The sequence below is a fragment of the Arachis stenosperma genome, chromosome 9, assembly GCF_014773155.1.
Source record: "Arachis stenosperma cultivar V10309 chromosome 9, arast.V10309.gnm1.PFL2, whole genome shotgun sequence".
In the NCBI taxonomy this organism is placed as follows: Eukaryota; Viridiplantae; Streptophyta; class Magnoliopsida; order Fabales; family Fabaceae; genus Arachis; species Arachis stenosperma.
In genome coordinates this window covers 9,069,268-9,085,008 of record NC_080385.1, presented here as the reverse complement: position 1 = coordinate 9,085,008, position 15,741 = coordinate 9,069,268, and the positions used below count along the sequence as shown (strand labels likewise).

General features: G+C 24.6%; 1 protein-coding gene across 1 annotated transcript; it reads right to left on the bottom strand.

Annotated features, from left to right (window-relative positions):
- Positions 1-705: 705 nt before the first annotated feature.
- Positions 706-6,724, bottom strand: LOC130951870 (uncharacterized protein At1g28695-like). The gene is made up of 3 exons (XM_057880620.1): positions 6,537-6,724; positions 5,616-6,032; positions 706-1,291 (listed from the first exon to the last, which is right to left on the bottom strand). The coding sequence occupies exons 1-3, from the start codon at positions 6,690-6,692 to the stop codon at positions 758-760; spliced, it is 1,107 nt and encodes a 368-aa protein (XP_057736603.1). The 5' UTR covers positions 6,693-6,724; the 3' UTR covers positions 706-757.
- Positions 6,725-15,741: the final 9,017 nt, after the last annotated feature.

The following is a 15,741-nucleotide window of genomic DNA, read 5'->3' as shown; positions in this document are numbered from 1 at the left end:
CATGGAAGAAGATATGACATAACTAGTAACATCTACTAATTAGTATCAAATTTGATAGTAAGACAATATTAAACCTGTTTAAAATTTGTAGAGACAAAAATATAACTTTTAAAATGTTAGAGACTAAACTAAGATTTGGTCCAAACATTGAAGATCAAAATAATAATTTACCAAAAAAAATTATTAAATCACTTTTAACTCTACTACTAATAACTTCCTAATGTAGTACTAATTTAATCTCCTACTATCATAAAAAAAAATTAAAGAAGATAATAATAAGAATTTTCTAACACATGAAAGAAGATATGACTAAACTAGTAACGTTATTAACGTCCACCTTCACTCATTTTATTAATTATTAGTTTTAAATTTGATGATATGATAATACTAAATCTATTTAAAATTTTTTGAAACAGAAATAAAATATTTAAAGAATTAGAGGACAAATTAGAATTTGATTCAAACCTTGAAAATCAAAATAATATTCTATTCTAAAAAAATATTAAATCACTTTTAACTTTACTACTAGTAACTTCGTCATGTAGTACTAATTTAATCTCTTACTATGACAAATCAGATTAAAGAAGTTTTTTATTGAGAAAGCTTAAACAATTTAAATAATTTACTGTGAAATTTCTTCTGATCATTTCTTAACTATAATCAACACATAAACTCAAATGTTCACTATTAACAAAGGCCTATATATTTGGAATCTCAAAAGTAATACCATCATTGAACTATACTTAAGTGATGCTTATTACCCTTTTGTGTTGTTAGATATTCTCCATGAATGCCAACAATGCCCATGCACACTCCACTTAATATCATTCACCATAGAATTATTAGACTCTTCTAATCTCTTAAATTGCATCCAATCTCTCAAAACAGCCTTAAGATCTTTCACCTTAGCAAAGATGCTCCTACAACAATTAGCATGCACTGTAGTAACCTGCCTAAAATCCTTGCTATCTTGGCAAAACCCGCTAAAATAAAGTGTATCCAAGAACCTAACCCTAAGACCCAATTTTCCAATTATGCCCTCATTTCGAATCATGTTAAGGAGCACATCTTGCTCTTTCATTCCTGTGGAGTTGTCCTTTTTGGCATACCATGTCTCAAATAAGGAGATGGTTTTGTTGTTTGATCTAGCAAAGTAGAATCCAGTGTTGATTAGTTGAATTTCTGGTGACCAACTATTGCCATTGAAATGATCTGTGCTTATTTGGAGATCCTCTGTCTCATTATTGCTTAACTTGGTAAATGGATTTCTAAGCCACACTACATCTGTGTCCTGTGAAAATCAATAACATGCCAAGTGTGTTACTACCTTAATTACAAAGGGAGTTAATGAAGAAATCAAGATTCAATAATACTTGGAACTCACAAAAGAATAAACCATTTTCCACTGAAACTATATAATGGGCCAATATTTCCATACTTTAGTTTTGATGAATTTTTAGTGAAAGATAATTTTACACATGCATCTAATAAAATAATAGTCATATTAACAAAAATAATTGTATTTTATATTAATCACGTGAATAGTCATCCAAAAGAATCGATATAATTATACAAATATATAAAATATTTTATACTGTATCAAAATTAAACTCGTATTTTCAATGTAAATATAGTTTTTATAATCCTTGAAACCATCATTTATTTGAATAACTATTTTAGCTAGTAGTGAAACATAAAATATAATTATTTTTGTTAATATAATAATACATTATTAAATATTTATGTAATTTTTTTATATTAAAAATAAATAAATAAAAATAAGTTCATATATATATTTTGTATACTTCTTCAAACTATAATAGACAAATATCCCACTTAATTTTTCTATCTCTATTTTAAATTTTTTCTGTCAAACATAAACAGCCTAATTAACTAATGGTAAAATTCACATATAAATATTTTCATATAAAATATTTAAAAATAATTAAATAATTTAATAAATTTAACTAATTTTGATTCTTAATTATCAATTTTAAATAAAGGTTATATGTAAATTTTCGGCTAAATGGATAATAATGTGTTGGTACTAATGAACAATTAAAGGTAGAAAACTTTGAAAAGATTCATGAGATTGATGAAATATTGAAATGTGTTTCAAACCACATGCACACATTCTAATTGGGTGCCAATTCTCTTGATCCTATGGAAGGAAGGAAAACCGTGGTAAACGCACTTGGGTGCACGTAAACATTAAACAACATGGAAAAGCACAACATGCATGAAATAATAAGTGAAGTGATGGTGGTGTTAGTTAGACACATCCAAAGATCGTGTTCAGCAAATCATAAAAATAAAAATGTTTCCCTAACCCAAAGTTCTCACATTCCACACTTTGACCCTAAATATTATTTTAAATAGGTAAATTATGGATATTTTTAATATTAAGATATAAAAAAATGTAACTAAATATTAGTTAAGAAGATTATTGAGAAATAAATAAAATTTTATCCTTATTTTTTAATATTTGTTATGGGTCCGCTCTTTGTTTCTTAATGGCCTAACAGAAAGAGAATGAAAAAACGGGTGATTTTATTTTAAAAAATATTAAACACCTCTAGATTTGTATTCTGCCTTTCTTAAACCAATATACACAGGCTGTATATTTTTTTTCTAATTTATAATATTTATTACCTTTAATTATTTGCACACAAATAATTACAATACTACAAGTTTAATTTAGAATTAATTAAAATATTATTTTTTATTGTAGTTTAATAAATACTAGTATAAATATTTTATTACCATGTTCAATATTTCAAAAACAATAAATATATAGTAAACTAAAAAAATTATTTAGAAGACAAATATTATGATTCAAATGGAGTAAATATATTAACAAACCTATTTGATATTACATATATACCTATCAGCAAATACGTTTAGTTTTTTTCTTTTTTTGGGTAGAATCCGAGTATTTAAAATAGTTGAAATTGATGCTTGGACTTTTTCATTGAAACATAAACGACTTTTATGGACATTGGTTAAACATGATTCCCTCACTTAATTGGTGCTTATCTCTTAAATAACACTCAATAATCCTATTCGGTTATTCCAAAGATAGGTGTAACCGTGTAAACTACTACCTTCTTGATAAAGAAAAGATCAAAGTTAAACGTATTATCTTCTTCAGTTACTCAAAGATATAAGATCCAAATAAAAATCAGTAACAATTTAGGTGAGTTTAATACTCATTAAGTTATTCCAAAATAAGATTCAAACAAGATTTATCACTTGGTGTTTTATCTTTAGAAACTTAAAAGAAAAAAGAAAACATGGTAAAAATTCATATGCTGCTTTCATACGACATTAATAGTTAAAAATTATTAGATGATTTAATATGTTTGACTAAGTGTTTGTTTGGGCGCTATTATTTTGTTAATAAAAGTTCATTTTTTAATGAAAAAAGATTTTTTTTTTATTTTTTAGCGTGTTTGGCAAATTTCTAATAATAAAAGTAAAAACACTAGAAAAATAAAAAAATCTTTTTAAAAAAACTGTAATTTACATTTTTTTTAAAAGATCTTTTTTCTTTAAAAAAATATTTTTTACGTAGTAAATAAACAAAAAAGTACTTTTATATTATTATACCCAAACATAATTGATAGATAAAAAGATCTTTTTGCATGAGATATCCAAACATAAAATTACTTTTCCTTTTCCATAAGATCTTTTAAAAAAAATAACTCAAAAAATGATTTTTTTAGAAGCTTACTCAAACAAGCTCTAAATTGTCATCTAATTATTCTCAATTATCAATTTCATATTAGCGTAAACAGCGAGTTTCTACCAAAAAACATATCTGGATGTTAATTTTTCAAAAAAATTTGGTTTGCTTTTTAAATTTTATTTTAAGAATAGTGCTTTTTTTATTCTTAATTTTTATATAATTAAATACTAGAAAAAAAACTCATCTAATGATCCCATCAATGCTGCTAATTTATCTTATTTTAAAAGAAAGAATTCAACCCAATAAAATAGAGTTTATTACAAACTAGAAAAATAAAACAAATCCTATGAAATAAAGACTAAAAAAAACACTCAATAAAGTATTATACTCCTAATATGTACTTTACTCCTACAATATACTTGAATATTAATTACATTGAATAATTAGATTAGTTCGAATTACATGTATTTTTAAAAAACATTTCTAATTCAACATGGCCATATATAAATAATGAATTTAAATTTGATTTTCCTTTAAACTTATGCTAACTGTATATAACCATATTGATCTAGCTACGTCACGCTAATCAATAAGCTAAGTTGATTTTTTTTTTTTGAAAAAGCCAAGAAAACTAGGTTTTTTTTTTGTTTTTACTTTTTGGTTAGGAAAGCATATAAATATAAAATTTTAAAAAAATAAACAAATCAAAACCTAATGCAACACATACAACAAGCATGCTATCTACTAGAACCAGCTGCTACGTTTTCATTGGAGACTACCAAATTTTGTTGTTCACAGTTAAATTCCATTCTTGGCAAGTTAATTAATATCAAATAACAAGATTTTTTTTTATCTTTTTAATACCATGGTTTTTGTTTTTTATTCATATAAAGATTAGGTAGCAACAATTATTCAAACGAGTGATTATTACTTAAATTTCTTATAGTCAACATCTGGTGATAGCTCTTTAATTTTGGTAATGCTATTTCCAGTGGTTTAAAGATTCTATATTTTTAATACTACCTGGTGCATACATTTTTTTGTTTTGAAGTGCTATAAATTATCATCTGAATAGTTAAAACAAAATATAATAATTTCTTAGGTAGTTAGGTGTGATATTTCTCATTTTAAAGACCAGTAGCTTTTGCAATTTAACGATTTTTTTTTCCTATTTTGAAAGGTCACTTCGTTCTTTCATACTCCTAATTGGGGAATGAAGTGTGCAAAGTAATTATTTATTTCCTTAGAATTTTATTCTCTATAGTTGACATAAATATAATCATAATGAATTATAAATTATTTATTGAATAGCAACACTGTAAAAAGTAAAAACGCTTCTACCATTAATTCTTAATTTTGAGTCCATACTTAATGTAAAAAATTAACTATCAACTTATCCGACCTTATTTTTGATCATATCTGAAATGAATTTAGAAATAATATATTATTAACTATTAATAATAAAAGTTATTTAAAATATTTTACATATTAAATTATATCAACTACATGACAAAAATAATACATATATATAGTTTTTTTTGGATAATAATATTCTCACCAAATTCTAATAATTTATCTTGTGTATGACATTTACACATGCATGTTCAAGTTTTAACAATAATAATAATAATAATAAATTTTCCGGATTTTATACTAATACCAGATATATGGATTTTAGCTACATACAGAAATGGAGTGTAAACCTTGATATATATGAACCAAAAAAAAAAAGGTCATTTATTTTCGTTTTTTAATTATAATTTGTATGATTGTATGAATATTTGTTAAACAACTCATTGGTGGCGGTGGGTGAAATTAGATATATCATGCATTCCACACCCAACAACACAAGAAAAATAAACCAGAAAGAAAAGAAAGGTAAGTAATAATTAGTTAAAACTTAAAAGCAGTGGGAATGGGTGCATACCGTGAAGATGAAGTTGTAACCCCGTTTAAGAACATCCAATAAGAAACGAGTTCTTGTCCACATCATCTTGATAAAATCATTAGACATGTAAAGCTTCTCTCCACCAAAATCAACCCCGTCTGTTTCCAGCCTGAAGCAGTTCAACCGCATGAACCTGCACCTATCATAGGCGGTTTTGTCAACCGCCACAATCAGAAGGTTATCCACCAGAGACCTTGTTCCTTCTCCTAACCAGAAACTTCTTAAGAATATGTTAAGCATTGTGCTCTCGCCGTCAACGTTATCTTCTTCTTGCTCCACATATGCTTTGTTCACTATTGCAATTATAACCGTTTTGTTTTCCGTCGAAGCTTTTGCCAGAGCTGAATCCAGCTCGATATTATCCTGTTGTCCTTTATGGCCATCAATGGCGGTGCTCTATAAATATAGAAAATTATTGAAAATAATAAATAGGACGATAAATTCTGATTACGATATAATCAAAAAACTTTTTTGGAAGTTTAAACTAATTGAAATTTTCTGTTTTTGAAAAAAGAAACTCTTCAATTATTTGATAAAATAGACTAATCCTAAACCTAAAATTTTTGAAAGTTTATTTTATCCAAAATAACAGTCAAAATTTCGTTTGTTAAAATTAAAATCTTTCGAAAATAAAAAAGACTATTTATTCTCAAACGAAATTAATTACATTTTTTTAAAAACATTTGTTTCAAAACGTCATGATTTATTTCATCCGTCAAACAAATTACATATAATACTCCAAAAGTACTCCATCCATTAGAATTGCTCTTAATCTGCAGCTTTTTTTTTTCAAAGACATTAAACCTATAAAAAGAATAAATTTTTCCTTTTGCATCTATATTTAAAAAAAATCTATTAATTTGATAGAAAATGGCTGAAGAATTAGAGAAGTGTGCATACCTTAGTGCAGAGGGATTGATTGGAAGGTAAAAAGAATGGATTAGGAAGAGTGAAGGAGGAAGAAGACCAACAGTAGAAGAGAAAAAGGGCTGAGAAGAGTAGCGTTGCGACAGCGATGTTGCCAATAATGGTTTGCTTCTTAGAATTCTTATCCATCTTTTCTTGTGAGGAGTGAGAGGATAACTGAATTGGAGTGCAAACTGAGAAGCAAAATCATGTTATGTGCGTTACTCAAGAAGGCTATTTAAACAAGCAAACGTACGTATCCTTTTTTTTAGAACTTTCTCATTACTTTAGTGTGTCTTTGGTTTTCTTTATAAAATTGATTTTTATTCAAAATTTTTAATTGAAGCAATTTATGTTTGATATTTGTTTCTACAATTGATTTTTACCACTGGGTGCGTAATTGTATTTAACAAACAAAAAAGTTTTAATTATTTTACTAATCTTTAATATTTTATTAAATATAATATAGGATAAATTTTAAAATACTCTATAAGAAAATATTATAAATTAGAGTTTAATTTGTCAGTATAAAATGTTTTATATAATCTTTCAATTACATTTATTTTTTTAAGTAATCATTCATGTGATGAATATAAAAGGTAATTATTTTTATTACGTTAATTAAATAAAATTATTTTACACTTACGGTGTATCAAAATTAATTTTTTAGTATAAATATCCAATTACAAGTTTTCAAATTATAAATTTTATTATTTTTTAATTTCAAAAATATGTTATTGATGCTGATGTCATTATATGGAATATAATTTTTTTTAGAAAACATATTATAAAGGATATTAAAAAGATTTAATTATTAAAAAAAATTCTTAATACGGAAATTATTAAAAAAATTAATTTTTATAGCATTTAGAGAGAAGGACCCAATACTCTTTTAGATAGATAAATATATCTTTAGATGATTTTTTATTTATTTCTTTCTTGTAAATATATTTTTTTATTCTCTATTATATTCAAATCTTTATTTGCACATTCGTTATCTATAACAATAATTTATTGTTGTAAACTTCTAAATCTCTAATAGTGCATTAGTAAGTCTTTTTTTTATTTTCCTTGTTTATTTTTATTTATTTGAAATGGTAAAATTTGAAAATATAACATTTTCACCTTCTTATTTTAAGGCTTGGTTTGATAAAGTTTTTTAAATAGGTGTTTGTATTTTTTAAAAATTCAAACTTTTCATTTTGTGTTTGGTAAATAGAAAAGATTATGTATTTGTACTTGCAGTTTTTAAAAAATCGAAATACTTTTTAAAGCATTTAAGATAGAGATTTTTAAAATTAACTTGTACTTTTTAAAATTTAAAAGTCTAATATAACATCATATGTTAACTAATTTTTAAATTTAATTATTATATTTATGTCTATTATAGTATTTTTAAATTTTAAAAACTATTATATTAAATACAATTGATATTGCTTGTGTTTATTAAAAATTATTTTTAATTTAATTTACCAAATATAAATGCTATAACTTTTAAAAATTTATTTTTTTAAAATTACCTTTTATAAATTACTTTTGAAAAGTAAAAACTTTACCGAACTAAACCTAAATATATCTCTCACGTTTTAATAAGAACTATGAATGAGATTTCTTTAAAAAAAAATTACTTCTCTTAATCCTTGAATCCTTGTAAGTAACAACAATCATTCATTTATACATGATAATTTTTTTCAAAAGATCATTCTTAATATTCTTTCCAATTGAAATATTAAAATTAAACACTTAGATCGAAGAATTATAGTATTATATTCTTTATAATTGTTTCTAATATTAATAACAATAACTCATTAGTATAAGTGTTTCTAATCATATTTATGCTCCAACTCCAAATGAGATGCTCCATGTGTGCGATCAAGAGGAGGCACCAAAAGTGCAATCAGAACAACCGATTAAGCTACTAATTACGAATTCTTCTGACTCAGATTCTTATTAAAGTTCTTCTGCAATAAAAATAGCTTGAACCATGTATATATGATATAGATGATTTGAGCGGATCTAAACTGTTTTTTTTTTTTTGGTCAAATTAGCATAATAAATAAAGATTTTTTTTGGTGACTATAATAAATAAAGATTTGAATATAGTGGAAGTGTTTTGGTAAATATTATAAATTAGAATTTAATTATTTTTTATTTTTTAATAAATACAGTGAAAGTGTTTTGGTAAAGAATTTTTTTTATGTCTCATAAATAGAAATTTGAATTTAATACTTATTATTTTTATTAGCAAGCAGCGAATTTAATAACTATATAAATTCAGTTTGGATAAATAATTTAAATAAATTATTTAAAAAAAATTAAAATATAAAATTTTTTATTAATGTCAACTTATTAATAAACTATTTTGGTTTGAATTTTAGTTACTGACATACTTATTTTAAAATTGTAGTCTTTGAGTAAATGATTCAAATTTCTTTTAGAATTTGTCACTTTCATGAATTTGTTAAAAAAATATTATCTAAATTTTTTTATTAGTTTAATATTGATGGTAATTAATTATAATAACAGTACATAAGATTTTTTACTTTTCTATTTTTTTTATTCAAAGAAATCAAAGAAACATTTCGTATACGAAAATATACATAAAAAAGTGGAACAAAATATAAAGGAATGATCCTATAATTATTACAAATAAATAAGGGTGTTCTTGATTGTGGTGAATAGTAAAGTAATATAATTCTAATTCACAGTAATCTTGATAGTAATATCAAAAAAATTATTGTGTAGTTAGTGTTTAGTGTTTTATGGTATATGATACGGTAGGTGAAAATAGAAAACAATAATCTTGTATGTGATGAAATGTGTATCATGTATGTTTTGTGAAAATGATGGTGGAGAGTCAATACTTCAAGTAAACAAAACATTGTGTGAAAATAATGGTAGAGTATTTTCAATAGAAATAAAAAATATTTTTTTACAGAACAAAAAAAATGAAAGTTGCATAATGGACAATAGTATCTTTTAATTTAAAGTCAAAATATTTTTTTAATGAGAATAATAAAATAATTTTAAAAAAATAAAATAAGTCATATTTATTTGTGTTTTGGTATGTACCAATTGAAATTAATTAATATTAGTGTTATTGAACTTTATTTAAAATTAAAACTAATAATTTAATATAAATGTAACTAATTTATAATTTAAAACATTTTGTTTTTACAAAATATTCGAGGTTTAGCATAGCGACTTAAACCTGTTTAACAGAGTTGTAAGATTGAAGGGTAAAATAATTTTGTGTAGAAACAAACTCATTAAGATCACAACTTTGACACTCATCATACAAAAGTGATTCATATAAAATGTACGATCCATTGAACATGTTTATTTGTTATAATTTTATTTATTTTATATTTTGATGACAATTTTTATCGATGGCCACAATATACCAATAAAAATGGTCCAATTTTACTTTTTTTTTTAAATATTTTAAATTTTAATTTTTTGAGAATAATTTATTCTCTTAAATAATTTTTTTATTGAAATATAAAATGTTATTTTTCATAAAAAAATGTGGGCATCTGATATTATGATCTCAAGAAAACAAAAAGCAAGACATAGAATTATTATTATATTCAATTATTATGTTTATTGTCAAATAGCTCATGCATCCTTTTAATTTATTGGTATTAGAATTATTTCAGAAATAAAAAATTTATTTCTAGGAACATATATAATAGAACAACCCTAAGCTAATTATTCGTGGAAATACTAAAAGTAATTTCTAGCTATTTAAAAATTTTAAACAAACAAATTTTTATAATATTTAAATATATTATTTCCTAGCATAATATTCCTTAGAATATAATTGCATGTAATATATTTATCAACTATTTTATATATACATAAAAAATAATTATTAAATTAATCACTCATATAAAATATATATTAAAATATAAAATATACATTAAAAATATATAAATAACACTATATTTTCTTAGTATATATATATATATATATATATATATATATATATAACAATTTTTATATTTGTCAACCTTAAAATAAGTGCTCACTTATTAAAAAAGATGCAATTTTTGAGTAATTATTACTATTTGAAAATAATTTGTTTTAATTTGTCTTTAAAATATTTTATTAAAAAATTATATTTAACTTATTTTTTTCATAAAATTTTATACATTCGTATTTAAATCGATCTTTAAATTATATATAATTATAAGTAAAAATTCATATGTTGTTTTTATCTAAATAAAAAATTAAAAATCGTTAAAAAATAATTTAGTCAAATTTATTAAATTATCTAATAATTTTTAAATATTAATTTTATAAAAAGATAAATACATGTGAAATAATTATACACTTTTATTGATTTTTTTTGAAACTCTTTAAAAAGATTTGGCAGTTTGGCTCTGATCCTTGTATTCACGGCGGTGGTTCCAACAAACTCTTCCATTTCTCGTGACTGCCAGCTCTGAATTTTGCGGCGCAAGAAACACCTTTTTTTATTGAGGGAAAAAAATTAATTACTAAATACTTTAGCAATAGATATACTCATATCCTATTATCCTCTTCTACAAGATTACGCAAAAATAGAATAAAATAAGATAAGATAAAAATGCTCTTATATCACACCCTACTACTGCATAGTGATAGGCTTTTGGTAGAACTAGCAACTGCATATGCCAACATTCTGTTGAAATACCTTGCTTTGTACTTCAAAAGTCTTCAATATAATCAATTCAAGAATGGGTTAATCAATTTACAGTGAAACCATTAAATTCTTTGACAGTTCACCTTCAATTATTTCAGCGTTATTGAGTTACGTTACACACACAAAATTGTAACCACCTAAGAAATGCTATTGACGCCGAAATTCCGAAATTAATTTTAGTATTATATATATATATATATATATATAAAGAAAGCCTGATTGAATTTATGTATAAGTTAGTTTATATATATTATAATAGTATAGGTTTAGTACACAAATTTTTATTTCTAAAATACTTTTCATTATACATATTTAGAAATAAGAATTTTGTTATTTGTATGACTTGATTTCAAATTTTTTTAATTAAATTATAAAAAACCTTATCATCTTAACCAGCTCACATTTACAATTATTATACACATTTAGTTTAATAAAAAATTATATTAATAGATATATTAGTATTTATTGATATATATATATATATATATATATATATATATATATATATATATATATAATTGACAAAGGACCAAGCATATTTGAACAAATAGATAGATATATAAGCAAATTAATTTGAGTTAATTTAGTAATTAATTTATTAATTTATTTAAATAAAGGTCAAATTTTAAATTTTGAATTGTGCATACAACAATTTATTTAAAAAAAAAAACAAATTCTTATATGACCGATTAATTTTTTATGGTTAGACCGGGAGATACTATGGCCTATATAAAAGCAAAAGTAAAATTTTAGGGCTGCCAAAGCCCCATGCGGCCATGCCCCTTCTCTTCAGGACTCAATTAACAATAAGTGCCACCACTCGATAGCGTGTTAAAGGAAGAAAGAGAGGCGTTATTACTTATTATTAGAGGGATTAAAATTTAAAAACCATACCTGTGGGCTATGGCTCTATACAAACGCTTTAAAAGTTAGTAGCTAATACAATCATGTTGCTATGTGTATATAAAAAGTTAAACTGCTAAATTAGTTACTCGCCATGTAGTATAGATATGGTAATGTTAGATACAAAAAAAAAAAAAAAAAAACTAGAATTATAGTTATTTTTTATTTTTTTTTTTGTTATCAAATATTTTTATTATGGATATTTTATTGAATTATTGTATTTATGTAGTAGATATAGTTTGAATATGATACTCATCATAGTCATCAATATTTATTCGATATGTGTGTCTGTGATATTCAATCGTATTTTAATAAAAAATATTTTTTTTAAATAACGTTTGGATATACTTAAATACTATCAAATGTATCCCGTCTTATTCAATTATTCTTAATATATTTTTAAAATAAATTTAAAAATAGTATATATTAGTATTTATTACAATAAAAAGTATTTTAAATATTTTATATAATTAAAAATATTTATATTTTAATATTAATAAAATATCAAAATATCATTATAATTTATCTAAAAAATATTTTATTTTTTATATATACATATTTTCGTGTCTGATAAAATTTTAAAATTCGTGTGTCTACATGTTTTGTTCTGTGTGTCCGTGCCATTATTTATGCATCATAGGTTACTCATATAAAATGTAGATTAAATTATAAAATATATATTAAAATAAATTAAACAATTTTATCCTATAATAAATCACAATATCTATGATTAATTAAAATGGTTAATTTTTTTACGTTTAACATGTATTCTAGAGACATATTTTAATAAATAAATAAATATTTTACTAAAACAAATCTTAAAAAAGATAAAGTTTTTATATCTTTAATGATTTAATCCATCAAAATTATTTTCTTTATTAATAATATTCTTAAAATATATCATTATAACATAAAATAACTAAATCCTTAATTATAAGCATGAGATTATAAATAAAAAAATTCCTTGTTATTACATAAATTAAAACTATATTTTACATTTGTGCATTAGTATTCGGTCATATTTATGAATATTTCAACACAAATTATCTATTGGAATGATATTTAAAAATATTATTTATATATCAAAATGAGTTATGACGTATTTATAATACATCTTTATTTAATTTATTTTTAATGTATATTTTATATTTTAATATATATTTTATATTAATAACTTATTTTAATAATTAATTTTAATATATATATCTACTAATATTATTTGTATATTAAAATAAGTTATTATATATTTATGTATAAATATACAGTTAATATGCATACACTTTTTTCTAAGATATCTTCATATATGCCTAAATTTTCAACTACTTTGACACAAATATAAATAGTGAAATCTACTCTTTTACCTCTTATCTTTTAGACAAGTTAAGCACAAATTTTGTAAACACCATAGAATTTCTCTTTTCCTAATCATATCAATGGTTTCAAGTTCTAATTATAAGACGGAGATTTGGTGTTGACGAGTCTATTAGTCTCTCATGATCAGATTTATTTCAGTTGAAAGAGTAAAGTCTTGTTTCTTTGTACTTTTAGGATAAAAAGGTACTTTTTTGTTGCAATAATAAATATTTGGCCTAATTGTTTATTTTATTTTTGAATTGTTTATTTGTGTTTTTAGAAAAAAATTTAGGTAAAAACAAACAAACTTTGATGCAATTTTTGAGATGTACTTATGTATTTATCGTGTCAAAACAATTTGACTGCTTCTAATTCAAAAGTATTTCTATAAATTATAAATATATCCAAATATAAAATATTTTCCCACTTCAACTTGAAAAAGAGATTTTTTATTTTAATAAATAATTTTTAGAGAATTTACCGATTTAAAATTTCCTGTCATATCTCGTTTATAGTATAAACGAGATGACAATGTGTATATTTCATTTACACTGTAAACGAGATATACGCAATGTCATTTTGTTTACACTATAAACGAGATGTGGGCCGTACGCACCTATATATAGAAGTCGTTTACAGCTGACTTCTGGGCCGCAGTTTCACTTTGTCGACATCTTTCTCTCCTCTTTTAACCCTTTTTGACTATACCTTTGATCCAAGCGGTGATGGCGCGCTAAGTGGAAAATGACGGGGACATAAATAGGCTGAATGAGACGACACATTACGCCGGGGTGGCCGACTTCGAGATTAGTTTCATTATGGTTGTTAAATTTAATGATGTTGCCATTGTTAGAGTAGTAATGAAGATTTAGGACGTTGGCATATGGGTTAGGAGTTAGGTCTTTAGACTTTATTTAGAACTCTATGCGCTTGTACTAGATTGGTATGTCATTAGTTTGGAACGCTGTTATTGCTGTGGTATGTTGTTAGTATTTATAAATTTAATGCCATTATAATAGTATGACACTGTTTACGTTAATAAATTTTGATATTTTTATTGTATTAGAAATTTAAGACTTCATTTTGTTGTATTATATTGTTTAATTTGTAATAAAAGTGATAATAAAAATAATTATTCTTAAGACTTTTGAGAGATAAATATTACCAAAAATAAAATCAATTTTTTAAAATGGTAAAAAATAATTTATAAGTTATAATTGATTTTATATAATTTAAATATTATTTTTGTTTGTCATTATTCAGAGGCCTCGCCTCCGGTTGCTCCAGCGAGCAATGTTCTGAAAACCGGTTCGAACCGGCCGGTCAAACCGGTAGAACCGTGAACCGGATGCTAAAGTGGTTTGGTCAATAAAAAAAACCACAGAATTTGATAACCGGCATTGAACCGACGAACCGGCCGGTTACCGGTTGGTCGAACCGAACCGAGACCTGGCCGATTTTTTAACCTGGCAGCAAAACGCCGTCGTTTTGCAATGTGGGAACCCTAATTCCCTTTTCTCCTTCGTCAGTTTCGTCACTTCGTGCTTCACTCCAGCCTCCAGCGTCCCACACTCCCACTCCCACAGAACAACACCGACGAGGCCACGAGGCCACGACCCACCACGACCCACCGGCTACTGCTGTGAGAGACAGAACGCCTGAAGCCTTCAACTCACTCACCTCTGTCACGCCCTCAGCAGCGTCAGCACGGTCAGCGCCCTCAGCCACTTCGCTGTCAGCGTCTGCCTCTGAGAGAAAGCAATAAAAAAGCGTCAGCAGCGTTGAAGAACTGAAGTCCTCATTTCCAGGTAATTTTTATTTTTTAATTTAGTTATGAACATGATTTTGTGATGAAATCTGATACTCTGTGAACTCTGTGAACAAAGAATTTTGATGAAACTCTGAGTCTCTGAAACTGTTATGAACTGATAGTGATATGTGAACTCTGTGAACTGACTGAACTCTGATGAAGTCATGAAACTGTGATGAAATATGAACTGATTCTGTGATGAAATATGAATTGATTTTGTGAAATCTGATTGTGTGAACTCTGATTTTGTGACATGATTTTGTCATTGTGAACTCTGGTTTTGTATACTCTGATTTTGAGAGATGATTTTGTGAATTGAATTCTGAATTTTTTGAACCTGAGATGTTGTTTGTATACTCTGATTTTGGAATTTGGATGTTGTTTGTTCATTTGCTGTGAACTTGAGAGTTGAGATTATTTGGTTGGATTGTTGGTAATATTTAGGT

Coding starts and splice junctions, on each gene's coding strand:
- LOC130951870 (XM_057880620.1), bottom strand. CDS start 6,692: ATGGATAAGAATTCTAAGAAGCAAACCATTATTGGCAACATCGCTGTC. Junction 6,033..6,536: donor ATCAATCCCTCTGCACTAAG/GTATGCACACTT, acceptor CTATATTTATAG/AGCACCGCCATTGATGGCCA. Junction 1,292..5,615: donor GTTACAACTTCATCTTCACG/GTATGCACCCAT, acceptor TGATTTTCACAG/GACACAGATGTAGTGTGGCT.